A 19,331-nucleotide genomic window follows, 5' to 3' on the forward strand; every position below is an offset into this window, starting at 1 on the left:
TAGTAAATGTGGACCAATACAGAACATAGCTAGTTATACATCATCTAGTTTTACACTATAGTAAATGTGGACCAATACAGAACATAGCTAGTTATAGATTATCTAGTTTTACACTATAGTAAATGTGGACCAATACAGAACATAGCTAGTTATAGATTATCTAGTTTTACACTATAGTAAATGTGGACCAATACAGAGTTATAGATTATCTAGTTTTACACTATAGTAAATGTGGACCAATACAGAACATAGCTAGTTATAGATTATCTAGTTTTACACTATAGTAAATGTGGACCAATACAGAACATAGCTAGTTATAGATTATCTAGTTTTACACTATAGTAAATGTGGACCAATACAGAACATAGCTAGTTATAGATTATCTAGTTTTTACACTATAGTAAATGTGAACCAATACAGAACATAGCTAGTTATAGATTATCTAGTTTTACACTATAGTAAATGTGGACCAATACAGAACATAGCTAGTTATAGATTATCTAGTTTTACACTATAGTAAATGTGGACCAATACAGAACATAGCTAGTTATAGATTATCTAGTTTTACACTATAGTAAATGTGGACCAATACAGAACATAGCTAGTTATAGATTATCTAGTTTTACACTATAGTAAATGTGGACCAATACAGAACATAGCTAGTTATAGATTATCTAGTTTTACACTATAGTAAATGTGGACCAATACAGAACATAGCTAGTTATAGATTATCTAGTTTTACACTATAGTAAATGTGGACCAATACAGAACATAGCTAGTTATAGATTATCTAGTTTTAACTATAAAATGTGACCAATACAGAACATAGCTAGTAGTTATAGATTATCTAGTTTTACACTAATAGTAAATGTGGACCAATACAGAACATAGCTAGTTATAGATTATCTAGTTTTACACTATAGTAAATGTGGACCAATACAGAACATAGCTAGTTATAGATTATCTAGTTTTACACTATAGTAAATGTGGACCAATACAGAACATAGCTAGTTATAGATTATCTAGTTTTACACTATAGTAAATGTGGACCAATACAGAACATAGCTAGTTATAGATTATCTAGTTTTACACTATAGTAAATGTGGACCAATACAGAACATAGAGCTAGTTATAGATTATCTAGTTTTACACTATAGTAAATGTGGACCAATACAGAACATAGCTAGTTATAGATTATCTAGTTTTACACTATAGTAAATGTGGACCAATACAGATCATAGACAGTTATAGATTATCTAGTTTTACACTATAGTAAATGTGGACCAATACAGAACATAGCTAGTTATAGATTATCTAGTTTTACACTATAGTAAATGTGGACCAATACAGAACATAGCTAGTTATAGATTATCTAGTTTTACACTATAGTAAATGTGGACCAATACAGAACATAGCTAGTTATAGATTATCTAGTTTTACACTATAGTAAATGTGGACCAATACAGAACATAGCTAGTTATAGATTATCTAGTTTTACACTATAGTAAATGTGGACCAATACAGAACATAGCTAGTTATAGATTATCTAGTTTTACACTATAGTAAATGTGGACCAATACAGAACATAGATAGTTATAGATTATCTAGTTTTACACTATAGTAAATGTGGACCAATACAGATCATAGCTAGTTATAGATTATCTAGTTTTACACTATAGTAAATGTGGACCAATACAGAACATAGCTAGTTATAGATTATCTAGTTTTACACTATAGTAAATGTGGACCAATACAGAACATAGCTAGTTATAGATTATCTAGTTTTACACTATAGTAAATGTGGACCAATACAGAACATAGCTAGTTATAGATTATCTAGTTTTACACTATAGTAAATGTGGACCAATACAGAACAAAGCTAGTTATAGATTATCTAGTTTTACACTATAGTAAATGTGGACCAATACAGAACATAGCTAGTTATAGATTATCTAGTTTTACACTATAGTAAATGTGGACCAATACAGAACATAGCTAGTTATAGATTATCTAGTTTTACACTATAGTAAATGTGGACCAATACAGAACATAGCTAGTTATAGATTATCTAGTTTTACACTACAGTAAATGTGAACCAATACAGAACATAGCTAGTTATAGATTATCTAGTTTTACACTATAGTAAATGTGGACCAATACAGAACAAAGCTAGTTATAGATTATCTAGTTTTACACTATAGTAAATGTGGACCAATACAGAACAAAGCTAGTTATAGATTATCTAGTTTTACACTATAGTAAATGTGGACCAATACAGAACATAGCTAGTTATAGATTATCTAGTTTTACACTATAGTAAATGTGGACCAATACAGAACATAGCTAGTTATAGATTATCTAGTTTTACATTATAGTAAATGTGGACCAATACAGAAATAGCTAGTTATAGATTATCTAGTTTTACACTACAGTAAATGTGGACCAATACAGAACATAGCTAGTTATAGATTATCTAGTTTTACACTATAGTAAATGTGGACCAATACAGAACATAGCTAGTTATAGATTATCTAGTTTTACACTATAGTAAATGTGGACCAATACAGAACATAGCTAGTTATAGATTATCTAGTTTTACACTATAGTAAATGTGGACCAATACAGAACATAGCTAGTTATAGATTATCTAGTTTTACACTATAGTAAATGTGGACCAATACAGAACATAGCTAGTTATAGATTATCTAGTTTTACACTATAGTAAATGTGGACCAATACAGAACATAGCTAGTTATAGATTATCTAGTTTTACACTATAGTAAATGTGGACCAATACAGAACATAGCTAGTTATAGATTATCTAGTTTTACACTACAGTAAATGTGGACCAATACAGAACATAGCTAGTTATAGATTATCTAGTTTTACACTATAGTAAATGTGGACCAATACAGATCATAGCTAGTTATAGATTATCTAGTTTTACACTACAGTAAATGTGGACCAATACAGAACATAGCTAGTTATAGATTATCTAGTTTTACACTATAGTAAATGTGGACCAATACAGATCATAGTAGTTATAGATTATCTAGTTTTACACTATAGCAAATGTGACCAATACAGAAAGCTAGTTATAGATTATCTAGTTTTACACTATAGTAAATGTGGACCAATACAGAAATAGCTAGTTATAGATTATCTAGTTTTACACTAAAGTAAATGTAGACCAATACAGAACATAGCTAGTTATAGATTATCTAGTTTTACACAATAGTAAATGTGGATCAATACAGAACAAAGCTAGTTATAGATTATCTAGTTATACACTATAGTAAATGTGGACCAATACAGAACATAGCTAGTTATAGATTATCTAGTTTTACACTAAAGTTAATGTGGACCAATACAGATCATAGATAGTTATAGATTATCTAGTTATACACTATAGTAAATGTGGACCAATACAGAACATAGCATAGTTATAGATTATCTAGTTTTACACTACAGTAAATGTGGACCAATACAGAACATAGCTAGTTATAGATTATCTAGTTTTACACTACAGTAAATGTGGACCAATACAGATCATAGTTAGTTATAGATTATCTAGTTTTACACTTAAGTAAATGTGGACCAATACAGAACAAAGCTAGTTATAGATTATCTAGTTTTACACTACAGTAAATGTGGACCAATACAGATCATAGTTAGTTATAGATTATCTAGTTTTACACTATAGTAAATGTGGACCAATACAGATCATAGCTAGTTATAGATTATCTAGTTTTACACTACAGTAAATGTGGACCAATACAGAACAAAGCTAGTTATAGATTGCCACTAGCTTATCAAGGCTATAGAACTGATATTTCAGTAAATCTAAAGTAAAGAATCCTTGACTTATGCCAACACACGGTTTGAATGATCTTGATGAAATAGTAAACAGTCTATCAGAGCAGGCCTGGTGGAGGTCTTACCTTACAAGTCAGTGACCGTGTACAGGGTTTGCCTGAATCCTCAAACACCACACCACAATGTTTGTTTGCATCAAATTCACGATCTGAAAATTATCAAGGTACTCAACTTAAATCTTCAATTTAACTGGAATGTTTAGAAAAACATGTTTGGAACAAGAGGAGATAAAGTATTGGTCATATCAGGATACCAAATCACTGGATTCCATTACAATTACTCCTATGTAAATTTATTGAATAAATCCTAAGGAAAGCACCTCCAAACCATATTATATAAGGTGCCATAGTTTGTTTTACTGGAATAATTATACAAAATCTGTTGTGTTCTTCATGTCTTGCCCAGCTGATATGTATATGATTATATTTGCAAACTATTGGCAATTTGTACGATTGTCCTACAATGCAACTTTATCCTGCAGCAACTGTTCAATATACTGACGGATAACTACTGCCGGATAAACTTGTGCTTTATCCGCCAATATATATGACATGCTTTATCTTTCAATATGATCACATGAATTTGTTCCACATTTGACGAAACTTTTTCTAACTTGACACCAGATTTTAACCTTCCGGTGAATGAAACATCATACAGTCCTGCTAAAAAGTGACGTCACATTCACCAGAATTGTATCATTTTTACGATATCGAAACTTTCATCTGGCGGTGTCGTCCTTTTCTTGGCTCATGGCAAATTAAAGGTATGTATTGTAAAGTAATTCTGTGTTGGGCAATTATTGTTTTTTGAATATTTTCATATTGTTTCAGTAATATTACAAACTGAATAAAATTACTAGTACTGTTTGCGAATGCGCTTATTTATTTCCCACGGTAGTAATCTTTTCCTCCACACCAACGAAGCATCTTGCTTCAAGAAAGCAAGTAAATAACTGGCAATTTGCTTTCGTTTTGAATGCCATAATGGTTGCAGAATAAACAGAATACATGGTTGTATTTTACAATACAGTTTTATATTGGTGCTTGACACGGAAGGACGAGATGACTCAGCAAAGCCTCGTCATCTCGGCTTTCCTAGGTCTTGCACCAAAATAAACCTTGTATTGTAAGATACTAACTGTGTATTCTCTATTTATACTGTTATCCAGGATACATCGTAGGCTTGACTTTCTCCTTACCTTTACATGGGATAAGTTTATCTGGTTTGTGTATCGGGACAGAACTTGGCTTCTTCTTGACAGCATTACTATTGCTATTACTGCTGCTACTAGACTTGAAGGAGCCACTGCCACGGATAGACTTGCTTAGAGATCCCACACTGCTACTGCTTTTAGCGAGACTGCCAAATCCTCCCGACTTAGCTACATTACTGGAACTTGCTGATTTTATGATACTGCTAACACTTGATGTTTTAGTAACACTGTTATTCAGACTACTTCCAGATTTACTAGAGTGGCTGCTGCTGCTCTTTGTGGTGGCCACAGCTGAGCCACCGCTGGGTTTGCTGGGTGTTTCTATTGGAGACGACGGCACGCTCCCCAAAGTGATGTCACTGCCACTACTACTATTCAGACTACTGTTAGCACTTTGTAATGAAGTATTCCCAGCACTGTTAGATGAGACGTTATTACTCGACAAGGAAGGAGACACAAACGGCGCAAATGTTAGCCCCGTCGAGGTGGTCATGGTTGTCGTCACACAAGTTGTCATGGCAGTTGTTAGAGTGGCGCTAGCCACCGACACAGATGGACTACTCACAGCAAGTGAGGACAATGTGATTTCCTGCGATACAGGAGAGATAGGTGATAGAGATTTGACTGGACTATTTGTCACACTTTTTCCTGTGTTCACTGTAGGACTATTCAACGTCCCATTTGTTAACTGAGATTTGCCACTAGATTCTATGTGTGTGCCTGAATACTTGTTCAGGTCCATTCGTTCCATTTTCACAACAGGCATCGTATGGTTCTTTTTAAGTTTGGCATTCAGAGCTGCTCCCATTTTCTGTGCATTGCTGACTGAAGGAGGAACTTCTTTGACACTAGCCTTTGTTGGCACTGATGCTCCTAATTTGAAAGCAGCCGATGATTTAGTTGGAGATGGAGTGGTAGCCGACAGTTTTGACATGGAATGAGATGACCGTTGCAGCAGCAGCTGGGTGGTGGTAGGAATTACACATTCCCCATGCCTATTTCCTGTAATGAACCAAAAAGGTGAAATTTAATTCAAAATTTTATAAGAGCTATTTGAGAAAATTTTCAAATGTGTATACAGATGTTCATTTTAATCAGTACATATATTTATAAAGTAGCAAAATTGGAATCATTCCCTGTTTAAATCAATCAATAACATTGATATTTTTTCAATTGCATAGCTAAGAATTGTTTAACGGTTTATCAAATTTTGCCAATATCTTTTTGGAAGAAATGTCGAAGAGTGCAAAGTATAATACAACGGATGAATGAATTAATTACCAATAGAAACATATAAAAGGGTACTTTATATTACATATCACATCTTTTCATAGGCGTAAAAATCTTCAAATTACAAAAAGATTATCCTTGAAATACAATCAAATTTCTCTACTTACGCAAGTGGTGTTTGAATGCTTTTGGTTTGACAACTTTGTCGCACTTTTCACAGACAACTAGGTAGAATTCGTCTTGAGACGGGCATTCTCCAAATAGACCCATATCTGAAATGAATCAAAAAGGCACTTGAAAACAATAAAAAATTATTGATTTACCTACAATTTTGCTTATGGTAAAGGAAATCATCACACTACCAGAAACAGAATATACCTTAAAAGCAACAATTCTTGAAAACACAAGCATAATACTATGTTACATAAATGATTCCTGAAAAGCCAAATATAACATTGTTATCTAAATAATTTCTACAGGCCAAATATAAAGCTATGCCTAATACAACTGTTATTGAAGCAATTCCTGAAAACAATGACACGATCCTATCAATCAAATAAATTAATAACAACATGAACACAATATCTAGTGGCTGCCCGTATCAAGTATGTTGTTCTGCTACAAAGTGGATAAATAATCCATAGAATATCTCAATTTAGCAGTTCAAACAATACATGTTGAACAGTCATTACTATGGAGTGGGCAATAAAACTTCCTTTCAACATTTATCAAACATTTCATTCTGTACATAAGCATTCTTATTTTACAGTATTCAGTGTGAACATCTAGATGACATATCCTAGACTCTAGTATGTATGTCCTATACCCCCTCAGATGTCATGTCCTAGACTTTAGTATGTACAACCTATACCCCCTCAGATGTCATGTCCTAGACTCTAGTATGTACATTCTATACCCCCTCAGATGTCATGTCCTAGACTCTAGTATGTACATTCTATACCCCCTCAGATGTCATATCCTAGACTCCAGTATGTACATCCTATACCCCCTCAGATGTCATATCCTAGACTCTAGTATGTACATCCTATACCCCCTCAGATGTCATGTCCTAGACTCTAGTATGTACATCCTATACCCCCTCAGATGTCATGTCCTAGACTCTAGTATGTACATTCTATACCCCCTCAGATGTCATATCCTAGACTCCAGTATGTACATCCTATACCCCCTCAGATGTCATATCCTAGACTCCAGTATGTACATCCTATACCCCCTCAGATGTCATATCCTAGACTCTAGTATGTACATCCTATACCCCCTCAGATGTCATGTCCTGGACTCTAGTATGTGCATCCTATACCCCCTCAGATGTCATGTCCTAGACTCCAATATGTACATCCTATACCCCCTCAGATGTCATGTCCTAGACTCTAGTATGTACATTCTATACCCCCTCAGATGTCATATCCTAGACTCTAGTATGTACATCCTATACCCCCTCAGATGTCATATCCTCGACTCCAGAATGTACATCCAATATCCCCTCAGATGTCATTTCCTAGACTCCAGTTTGTACATCCTATACCCCCTCATCAATCAGATGTCATGTCCTAGACTCTAGTATGTACATCCTATACCCCCACAGATGTCATGTCCTAGACTCTATTATGGCCTCTTTCAACATTGTTGCATGCCAGTTATAGCATTAAAAGCCAAATTCCTACAGAAAGCATGATCCATAATCCTGTTTAGATGTCAGCTTGTACTAGTGCCTTAGGATGCTTTACAGACTCTTGTATCACCTTCTGCTTGAAGTGTGTGAAGGTGGACCATATTTTATTCCTAAGTGGTTACCCAATGGTGTATTTTTTGTCCCCATCCCACATTCAGCAGGCCTCCTCCTCCTCCAATATACTAACCAATGTTAGAGATGGCCATTTGTCAGCATCTGATGAGCTGACCGTTTGTTAATATCTATAGTAAAATATCCACAGTCAGATCAATACCAATGTAAAACACCAAACGACAGCCCAAATATAATGGAGCTGTCAAAACAGCAGGGAATAAAAAATGCCATCTCAGCAAACAACAGTATCGCTCACACCTGGTTTTTTGTTAGTAATTATCACAAGACTCAGACAATTAGAAAAATAAGCAAAATTGACTCCCAAAGTTTAATTTTGAATCACAACCATACAATGATGCTATTGATACCATACAAATATGCTATCCAATACATAGGTTCAGAGACAAAGTAATTTATATGAAAATATGAGCCTAATTGACCTTTTGACCTCGCATCTATTGCCGTCTAAGGCCCCGGGGGTCAGCCCTATCATTTGTACAATTTCAAATCCCAACCCTATAAGGATGCTTCCATTGCATTATAAGTGCTCTTCCATTCTTAGTTGCAGAGAAGAAGTCGTTTATATGGAAATAGCTAAATTGACCCCTTTTGACCCCACCCTTCAGGCCCCCAGGGGGTCAGCCCCATCATTTGCAAAATTTTGAATTCAAACCCTATAAGGATGTAACCATTGCATTATGAGCGTAATCCCATGTTAAGTTGCAGAGAAAAAGTTATTATATATGGAAATTGACCACTTTTGACCCGCCCCTCAGGCCCCCGGGGGGTCAGCCCTATCATTTGCACAATTTTGAATTCCCACACTATAAGGATACTACCATTGTATTATGGGTGCTATAACCGTGCTTAGTTTCAGAGAAGAAGTCGTTTATATGGAAATAGCCAAATTGGCCCTTTTGACCCCGCCCCTCAGGCCCCCTGGGGGTCAGCCCCATCATTTGTACAATTTTGAATCCCCATCCTATAAGGATGCTACCATTGCATTATGGGTGCTATACCATGCTTGGTTTCAGAGAAGAAGTCGTTTATATGGAAATAGCCAAATTGGCCCCTTTTGACCCCGCCCCTCAGGCCCCCCGGGGTCAGCCACATCATTTGTACAATTTTGAATCCCCACCCTATAAAGATACTACCATTGCATTATGAGTGCTATCTCATGCTTAGTTTCAGAGAAGAAGTCGTTTATATGGAAATAGCCAAATTGACCCCATTTGACCCCGCCCCTCAGGCCCCCAGGGGGTCAGCCCCATCATTTGTACAATTTTGAATCCCCACCCTATAAGGATGCTACCATTGCATTATGGGTGCTATCCCATGCTTGGTTTCAGAGAAGAAGTCGTTTATATGGAAATAGCCAAATTGAACCCTTTTGACCCCGCCCCTCAGGCCCCGGGGGGTCAGCCACATCATTTGTACAATTTTTAATCCCTACCCTATAACGATACTACCATTGCATTATGAGTGCTATCTCATGCTTAGTTTCAGAGAAGAAGTCGTTTATATGGAAATAGCCAAATTGACCCCATTTGACCCCGCCCCTCAGGCCCCCGGGGGGTCAGCCCCATCATTTGTACAATTTTGAATCCCCACCCTATAAAGATGCTACCATTGCATTATGGGTGCTATCCCATGCTTGGTTTCAGAGAAGAAGTCGTTTATATGGAAATAGCCAAATGGACCCCATTTGACCCCGCCCCTCAGGCCCCCGGGGGGTCAGCCCCATCATTTGTACAATTTTGAATCCCCACCCTATAAGGATGCTACCATTGCATTATGGGTGCTATCCCATGCTTGGTTTCAGAGAAGAAGTCGTTTATATGGAAATAGCCAAATTGGACCCCTTTTGACCCCGCCCCTCAGGCCCCCGGGGGGTCAGCCCCATCATTTGTACAATTTTGAATCCCCACCCTATAAGGATGCTACCATTGCATTATGGGTGCTATCCCATGCTTGGTTTCAGAGAAGAAGTCGTTTATATGGAAATAGCCAAATTGACCCCTTTTGGCCCCGCCCCTCAGGCCCCCGTGGGGTCAGCCCCATCATTTGTACAATTTTCAGTTAGTAGCCATAAGGATGCTACCAGTCAAATTTTGTTGAAATCCAACCAGCGGTTATGGAGAAGAAGTCGATTGTTGACGGACGGACGGACGGACGGACAGACGCATCTGATGAGCTGACCTTTTAATATCTATAGTAAAATATCCACAGTCAGATCAATACCAATGTAAAACACCAAACGACAGCCCAAATATAATGGAGCTGTCAAAACAGCAGGGAATAAAAAATGCCATCTCAGCAAACAACAGATAATTACAAAGCCTCATTCGTAAATAGATAGCATTGTTTCAGTTAATCTGTAGCATCTGATTTGTCAGTGGAGACGATGTAACTCACCTATCACTAGAGATAAATCTGAGGCTCATCACAGATCAATACTAACCCAACAGGCTAATGAATCTTCATATACCATTAGATATTTGTCTTAAAAGAGTTTCACTCAAGGTCAGCAAACTATCTTATTTCAGCTTCTAGTGAATATCGTAATTACATTCAGTGTACACTTGTTATCGGTGAAGTCCTTGATTTACAGGATCGTAACATGAAGCAATAGCTACTGTATGGAACACAGTATTTTCTCATTTATAAGACAATTTATGTTTTGTTTCAGCACTGTTTTATTACTTGCTTTTCAGCAGGTAAAAACTGAACAACTAAAGGTACGCACAGCTGCTGACATAGTCAATAATTCAAAGTTTTTATTCTCATCAATCCAAATAATTGATAAAGATAGAAAAGTGTTAGAGAGACCAACAATTCCTGCATCTAAAGAGGCACATGCAGATTATCAATAGGCAATAAATATGAGCAGAATGTATACAGGTATTGTAGACAAGCATGAAGGTCTGATATGCCAAAAAAGAAAGATTACACAAGAAATAACATTTAAAGAGTGTTGTAACATTGAACTCTTTTCGCACCCCTGTTGTATACAGACAACTGATCAATTGTCATTCAAATATAAACCTGTGAAGAAATAATATATGTATCTTCTTATAATACAACAAGCATCAATTATAAAGAAGCAGAAACATAAAGTCTTAATAATTTCCCATTCCGCCATACTAGATTGATGGGACATCCATTCCTGATTGGCTGAAGTTATGACTTGCAACTAACTAGAGGTATTGTAGAACTGTTGACTTTGAAATCAAGTCCAGTGACCTTAATGTAATGCACTGTACATTGGCTTTTTGCGATGTCAGTAAGTATCCAGCAAGTGTAGAAAAGATATCTCCCAAGATAAGATGTTATGGCCAGTAAAAGAAATTATTACAAGAACCAGCAGAAAAACAGTGTATTCTATTACAGACATAATAATTGAGTAATGATGTATATCATAAATATTGATTATTCTGAGGCTTACTGAAATCTCTTTTCAATTAAGGCAATTGATGCAGCATCTTTAATCAATTTATCACTAATATCACACATAATCTTCTCCAAACTGACTTCCTGGTTAAGGTACAGTAACAGAGATGAACTTAATCCTGTCTAATTATATTATTGCCATACAGACAGCAAATCAGATCATTATCAGGGATATCAGGTAAAATGAGGATGATATAGACTTTATCATTCTCTATATCAGGTAAAATAAGAACATCCAGAACTGGGCAAACAGGAGATTATAGAAGAGCGACAGTAAACAATGTGCTCCGACAAAAACCTAAAACTGTTAAATATTCACTGCCTTTTAGTTTCAATCCATTGTTTTCCTGAACAAGAATGTGCTCTTTTACTTCTTCTGTAGTAGGAGAAGAGAAATACATAGCCAGACTGGGGTTAGAACCTGGGAACCCTCCGAACACTAGCTAGCCAGATGCTTTATCAATTATTCTACCTTTCCATCAAAGATTGACCTGATCAGATCTGTTAAAGCTTTATCCTTCCTTTTTTTAGTCTTTGCTTTTAAGACTTAATACCCCAGTTTGGGAATATCTTTTTAAATGTATCCCCAATGCTTAAAACAGGTTTTGGTCATGTGCATCAAATGTAGTACAAGGCATACAGTGACAGGGAAGGCGATTCGTTACTATGTCCCCTTGATATAAAATTTCAATGGGACATTTGATCAGACAATGCGCCAAAACAACATTTTCTTGGGACATTGAGGCGAAAACAAAAATTAGCATTAGCATGTATCATCAATGTTTTATTAGTCACTCATTAGCCTAATCAGTGTAGTGTTGATTCAGCAAATAAGAAAATAATGCTAGCAGATGAATTTGTTAACTGATAATTTAACCAAAATTTGAAGTAATATTAAACTTTTTTATTCTTGTTGTAATAAAACAAAACATGGATTATACGTATGTTAGCAGAAATACACAGGCATGTCTGTTCACTTCATGTGTTATTGTTTGTCAAATACAAAATCAGAAACATAAGTAGTATGTAGTTCATATACCGACCCAAGGACCAGCGGTAATCGACCTACTATAGAACCAAAACGAAATGAACGCTTACAAATTGATCTGTTTCTGTCTCCAAATACGGAAGGAATGTTGTAGATAAATACCGTAGTGCACGTGGTTGACTTGTCAAACGCAATGTTCAGGTGTTCTTCAGATGAAGTTACGTGAATGTGATTGACCACATCACAAAATACATGTAGTTTAGTTTGTTAAAACGCTAAAGAAATTGCCTCTGTCGCTTTCAGGCTGTCCAGTGAAAAGAATGGAAATTATCTCTAATAGATGATTTCGACCAGCAAGTACAGATTTACATCTTAGTTCTAACACAGGGAACTCCCCGTACAGTATCAGAATTTTGGGTGATGACATCTTTGTTTACATCGGACCGCTTATACCATTGCTGAGTGTGACTGTCACGTGACAAATCGTTTATTTAGATGAAAAACATGATATATATATTTACCATTATGGTTACATTTACTTATGAATCGATTAACAAAACTTGAATGCGTCATGTAACCTCTGTATACATTGGACAAATAGGCAGGCGGGGAACCAATCAAAAACAAACTTTCATCAGCGTGTTTAGAAACCCGGGTCCGTCTCAAAAACCATTTGTATCTTATCGATGATCAGTCAAATGTCTATGCGTCGAAAGGGCGCAAAGTATGTTTTTTTCGATGCGTCATTTATTTAACAAATGCGCATATGGCGCAGGGGGCGTGGCCTTCCCTATCACTGGGCATGTAAAAATGTACTGCCAGCCCGGGGTTCTAACCCAGGACCCACCAAACACTAGCCTGATTGCTCTAACAATTCTTTATTTTATATTTTTGTTACATTTCTTCATGGACTTCATATATTGTAAGAATAGATCTATGCAAGTAACACCCCCAAAGAACGCAAACAGAACATACCAATATGGATTTATCATGTATATAAATGTACATTACCCTCTAAAAGGTCTGCTACACTTCATATTTATGAATATCTGTTATTCTTGTTTTAGTATAACAAGAGATCCCAGAGGGATCTTGGCGCCCACCAAAGAATGATCAATGTCTGACAATGGAAAGAGGGATCTTTTCCCTGCTTTTCAAACTTTTTCAAACACACTACATATAAAATTTGAGACAGATCGGTATAGTACTTTCTAAGAAATAGTGGTAACAAACTTCAACAATGAAATCTAAGATGGCGGCCGGTTGCCTATCTTGTTAACCGATCAGTCCCGAAAGGCATTATGCATCAGTCCTAAAAGGTACTATGCACACACAACTAGGGTACAAGGGGAACCTATGCATGGAATTTGAGAAAGATCCCTTCAGTGCTTTCTGAGAAATAGCGATAACAAACTTTAACTATCAAAATCCAAGATGGCCATCAGTCGGCCATCTTGTTTACTGATCGGTCCCAAAATACAATATGCACAACTAGGATCCTAGGGGAACCTGTATATGAAAATTGAGAAAGATCCCTTCTGCACTTTTTGAGAAATAGCGGTAACAAACTTTAACTATCAAATTCCAAGATGGCCACCTGTCGGCCATCTTGTTTATCGATCGGTCCCAAAATGCAATATGCACAACTAGGGTCCTAGGGGAACCTATATATGAAATTTGAGAAAGATCCCTTCAGTACTTTTTGAGAAATAGCGGTAACAAACTTTAACTTTCAAAATCCAAGATGGTCGCCTATTGGCCATCTTGTTCATCGATCGGTCCCAATATGCAATATGCACAACTAGGGTCCTAGGGAAACCTATATATGAAATTTGAGAAAGATCTCTTCAGTACTTTTTGAGAAATAGCGGTAACAAACTTTAACTATCAAAATCCAAGATGGCCGCCTGTCGGCCATCTAGTTCACTGATCGGTCACAAAATGCAATATGCACAACTAGGGTCCTAGGGGAAACTGTATATGAAATTTGAGAAAGATCCCTTCAGCACTTTTTTTGAAATAGCGGTAACAAACTTTAACTTTCAAAATCCAAGATGGCCGCCTGTCGGCCATCTTGTTCACCGATCGGTCCCAAAATGCAATATGCACAACTAGGGTCCTAGGGGAACCTATATATGAAATTTGAGAAAGATCCCTTCAGTACTTTTTGAGAAATAGCGGTAACAAACTTTAACTATCAAAATCCAAGATGGCCGCCTGTCGGTCATTTTGTTCACCGATCGGTCTCAAAATGCAATATGCACAACTAGGGTCCTATGGGAACCTATATATGAAATTTGAGAAAGATCCCTTCAGCATTTTTTGAGAAATAGCGGTAACAAACTTTAACTATCAAAATCCAAGATGGCCGCCTGTCGGCCATCTTGTTCACCGATCGGTCCCAAAATGCAATATGCACAACTAGGGTCCTAGGGGAACCTACATATGAAATTTGAAAAAGATCCCTTTAGCACTTTCTGAGAAATAGCGGTAACAAAAATTGTTAACGGACGGACGGACGGACCACGGACGAAAGGAGATTTGATGATGGTGGGCTAAAAAGTACATATCCTATATGGTACTTTCAGATGGAAGATACACATGGCACCATGACCAGGTACTCAAGGTGGTAGCAGCAAATCTTGACCTTGCAATGAGGAAAAGACAGATGTTATAAGGACCTAAGTTGGTTACATTTTGTGCTCAACAGAGAGCGTAGAGGCTGGCCGGATATTTGCATCAGCGGGAGACTGGGAATTCGAAATGAGGGCAGACATCCAGCAGAGGATGGGTTTCCCAGCAGAGGTGGTATCAACACCATTCCGCCCCAATGTTGTGTTATGGTCCCGCAGCTGTAAGCAGGTAGTTATGGTGAAACTAACTGTACTATGGGAAGACAGGATGGAGAAGGCCAACGAACCGAAGCAGCAGAAATACAAGCAATTGGTGGAGGAATGTCAACATCAAGGATGGAAGACATGGCGTCTACAAATGAGGGTGAAGGAGTTTCCCCATTCAATCAGTATAGATAGCCTTATGCTCATTAGGGGTTATCAGAGCAGACCAGAGGAACCTGAAAGCAGCAGTCAGCAGTCAGGCAGAGGTTGCTTGGATCTGGAGGAAAAGGGAGCTCGAGGAGAAGTGGATTGGTCACCAACAACAGTGCTCAAAGTGACGAAAGGCAGAAAGACAGACATCGCCTCCCGGGGCAATGAACTGGCAGAAAATAGGACAACTACCCGAAGTAACACCAAGTGGAAGCAATAGCCGTTGTTGTGCCTGATCAACCAAGCTGGCGCACCTGTCTTGGAAAGCGCCGAAACGTCTAAGGAAGGATGAGGGGACTGGCCAGCATTGGAGTCATCCAGTGTATCCAAGGTATGTACATATATATATATATTACATAACATCAGATAATTCTTATTTCTGAATTCTATTTATCATTTCCAATACCTTTACAAAAGATAATTGAATAATTAGCTAAAGGATTGTAACATTTCTAATAGACTTATCAGGGGCAAATGCCAATAATTGATATGTATCTAGTCATGTGCAATTATTGTATTAAATATGGGCTAAAGTGTAAGCTCTGAGCCATTATGGTAAGCTATAATGGAACCGAAAAATTAATAATTTAAAGCCATAATTAACAAATTATTAACATCTTTGAATTCCTGAAAACTGAATAAATTACTTAATTAACTAAATGATTGATCAATACAGGAGAAATAATTCAGCTTTGGTAAACTCTGAAATAGAAACACACCGGTTAAATAAGATTCCCTGAAATACGAAAAACATACTGAAATATGAAAAACATAGACTACAACAACAGTCAGCTATTACCACTACCTCTTATTTGAGGTCATGACAATGACATGTCCCTCCATTTTGCTTCCATGGTAACTGTTATTGAGGCTTATCATGTGTTAAATTACAGACATCCATATGTAATAACTAAAGACAAAGTTTGAATTTTTTTTATTTAAAGCTGATTACAGAAATTTGTAGCAGTCAGTCTCCCTTACTTCAGTAAAGTTAAGTCTGCTCTGTAGCAGCCATTGTCTCCCTTACTTCAGTAAAGTTAAGTCTGCTCTGTAGCAGTCATAGTCTCCCTTACTTCAGTAAAGTCAAGCCTGCTCTGTAGCAGTCATAGTCTACTCTTACTTCAGTAAAGTTAAGTCTACTCTGTAACAGTCATAGTCTACCCTTACTTCAGTTAAGTTAAGCCTGCTTTGTAGCAGTCATAGTCTGCCCTTACTTCAGTAAAGTTAAGTCTGCTCTGTAGCAGTCATAGTCTACCCTTACTTCAGTAAAGTAAGTCTGCTCTGAGCAGCAGTCATAGTCTACCCTTACTTCAGTAGAGTAAGTCTGCTCTGTAGCAGTCATAGTCTCCCCTTACTTCAGAAAACTTAAGTCTACTCTGAAACAGTCATAGTCTCCCCTTACTTCAGTAAAGTTAAGTCTGCTCTGTAACAGTCAGTCATAGTCTCCCCTTACTTCAGTAAAGTTAAGTCTTCTCTGTAACAGTCATAGTCTACCCTTACTTCAGTTATCTCTGTAACAGTCATAGTCTACCCTTACTTCAGTTAAGTTAAGTCTGCTTTGTAGCAGTCATAGTCTACCCTTACTAAAGTTAAGCCTGCTATGTAGCAGTCATAGTCTATCCATACTTCAGTAAAGTTAAGTCTGCTTTGTAGCAGTCATAGTCTACCCTTACTAAAGTTAGGCCTGCCCTGTAGCAGTCATAGTCTATCCTTACTTCAGTAAAGTTAAGTATGCTCTGTAGCAGTCATGGTCTACCCTTACTTCAGTAAAGCAAAGTCTACTCTGTAACAGTCATAGTCTACCCTTACTAAAGTTAAGTCTGCTTTGTAGCAGTCATAGTCTACCCTTACTAAAGTTAAGCCTGCCCTGTAGCAGTCATAGTCTACCCTTACTTCAGTAAAGTTAAGTATGCTCTGTAGCAGTCATGGTCTACCCTTACTTCAGTAAAGCAAAGTTTACTCTGTAGCAGTCATAGTCTACCCTTACTTCAGTAAAGTTGAGCCTGCTTTGTAGCAGGCATAGTCTGCCCTTACTAAAGTTAAGCCTGCCCTGTAGCAGTCATAGTCTACCCTTACTTCAGTAAAGTTAAGTATGCTCTGTAGCAGTCATGGTCTACCCTTACTTCAGTAAAGCAAAGTCTACTCTGTAACAGTCATAGTCTACCCTTACTTCAGTTAAGTTAAGCCTGCTTTGTAGCAGTCATAGTCTGCCCTTACTTCAGTAAAGTTAAGTCTGCTCTGTAGCAGTCATAGTCTACCCTTACTTCAGTAAAGTAAGTCTGCTCTGAGCAGCAGTCATAGTCTACCCTTACTTCAGTAGAGTAAGTCTGCTCTGTAGCAGTCATAGTCTCCCCTTACTTCAGAAAACTTAAGTCTACTCTGAAACAGTCATAGTCTACCCTTACTAAAGTTAAGTCTGCTTTGTAGCAGTCATAGTCTACCCTTACTAAAGTTAAGCCTGCCCTGTAGCAGTCATAGTCTACCCTTACTTCAGTAAAGTTAAGTATGCTCTGTAGCAGTCATGGTCTACCCTTACTTCAGTAAAGCAAAGTTTACTCTGTAGCAGTCATAGTCTACCCTTACTTCAGTAAAGTTGAGCCTGCTTTGTAGCAGGCATAGTCTGCCCTTACTAAAGTTAAGCCTGCCCTGTAGCAGTCATAGTCTACCCTTACTTCAGTAGAGTAAGTCTGCTCTGTAGCAGTCATAGTCTCCCCTTACTTCAGAAAACTTAAGTCTACTCTGAAACAGTCATAGTCTCCCCTTACTTCAGTAAAGTTAAGTCTGCTCTGTAACAGTCATAGTCTCCCCTTACTTCAGTAAAGTTAAGTCTTCTCTGTAACAGTCATAGTCTACCCTTACTTCAGTTAAGTTAAGTCTGCTTTGTAGCAGTCATAGTCTACCCTTACTAAAGTTAAGCCTGGTATGTAGCAGTCATAGTCTATCCATACTTCAGTAAAGTTAAGTCTGCTTTGTAGCAGTCATAGTCTACCCTTACTAAAGTTAGGCCTGCCTTGTAGCAGTCATAGTCTATCCTTACTTCAGTAAAGTTAAGTATGCTCTGTAGCAGTCATGGTCTACCCTTACTTCAGTAAAGCAAAGTCTACTCTGTAACAGTCATAGTCTACCCTTACTAAAGTTAAGTCTGCTTTGTAGCAGTCATAGTCTACCCTTACTAAAGTTAAGCCTGCCCTGTAGCAGTCATAGTCTACCCTTACTTCAGTAAAGTTAAGTATGCTCTGTAGCAGTCATGGTCTACCCTTACTTCAGTAAAGCAAAGTCTACTCTGTAGTAGTCATAGTCTACCCTTACTTCAGTAAAGTTGAGCCTGCTTTGTAGCAGGCATAGTCTGCCCTTACTAAAGTTAAGCCTGCCCTGTAGCAGTCATAGTCTACCCTTACTTCAGTAAAGTTAAGTATGCTCTGTAGCAGTCATGGTCTACCCTTACTTCAGTAAAGCAAAGTCTACTCTGTAACAGTCATAGTCTACCCTTACTTCAGTTAAGTTAAGCCTGCTTTGTAGCAGTCATAGTCTGCCCTTACTTCAGTAAAGTTAAGTTTGCTCTGTAGCAGTCATAGTCTACCCTTACTTCAGTAAAGTAAGTCTGCTCTGAGCAGCAGTCATAGTCTACCCTTACTTCAGTAGAGTAAGTCTGCTCTGTAGCAGTCATAGTCTCCCCTTACTTCAGAAAACTTAAGTCTACTCTGAAACAGTCATAGTCTA

At 37.3% G+C, this 19,331-nt stretch overlaps 1 protein-coding gene across 1 annotated transcript in view; it reads right to left on the bottom strand.

Moving 5' to 3' along the window:
- LOC138336616 (ataxin-7-like protein 1) overlaps window positions 1-19,331 on the bottom strand; it is a 42,849-nt gene that overhangs the window by 16,933 nt on the left and 6,585 nt on the right. Inside the window, exons 3-5 of the mRNA XM_069286137.1 lie at window positions 6,487-6,591; window positions 5,075-6,091; window positions 3,942-4,024 (exon numbers count right to left, since the gene is read on the bottom strand). Of these exons, the coding sequence (XP_069142238.1) occupies window positions 3,942-4,024; window positions 5,075-6,091; window positions 6,487-6,591 (1,205 nt within the window). The remainder of the gene's footprint in view (window positions 1-3,941; window positions 4,025-5,074; window positions 6,092-6,486; window positions 6,592-19,331) is intronic.

This window comes from Argopecten irradians, chromosome 12 (assembly GCF_041381155.1).
Source record: "Argopecten irradians isolate NY chromosome 12, Ai_NY, whole genome shotgun sequence".
Lineage (NCBI taxonomy): Eukaryota > Metazoa > Mollusca > Bivalvia > Pectinida > Pectinidae > Argopecten > Argopecten irradians.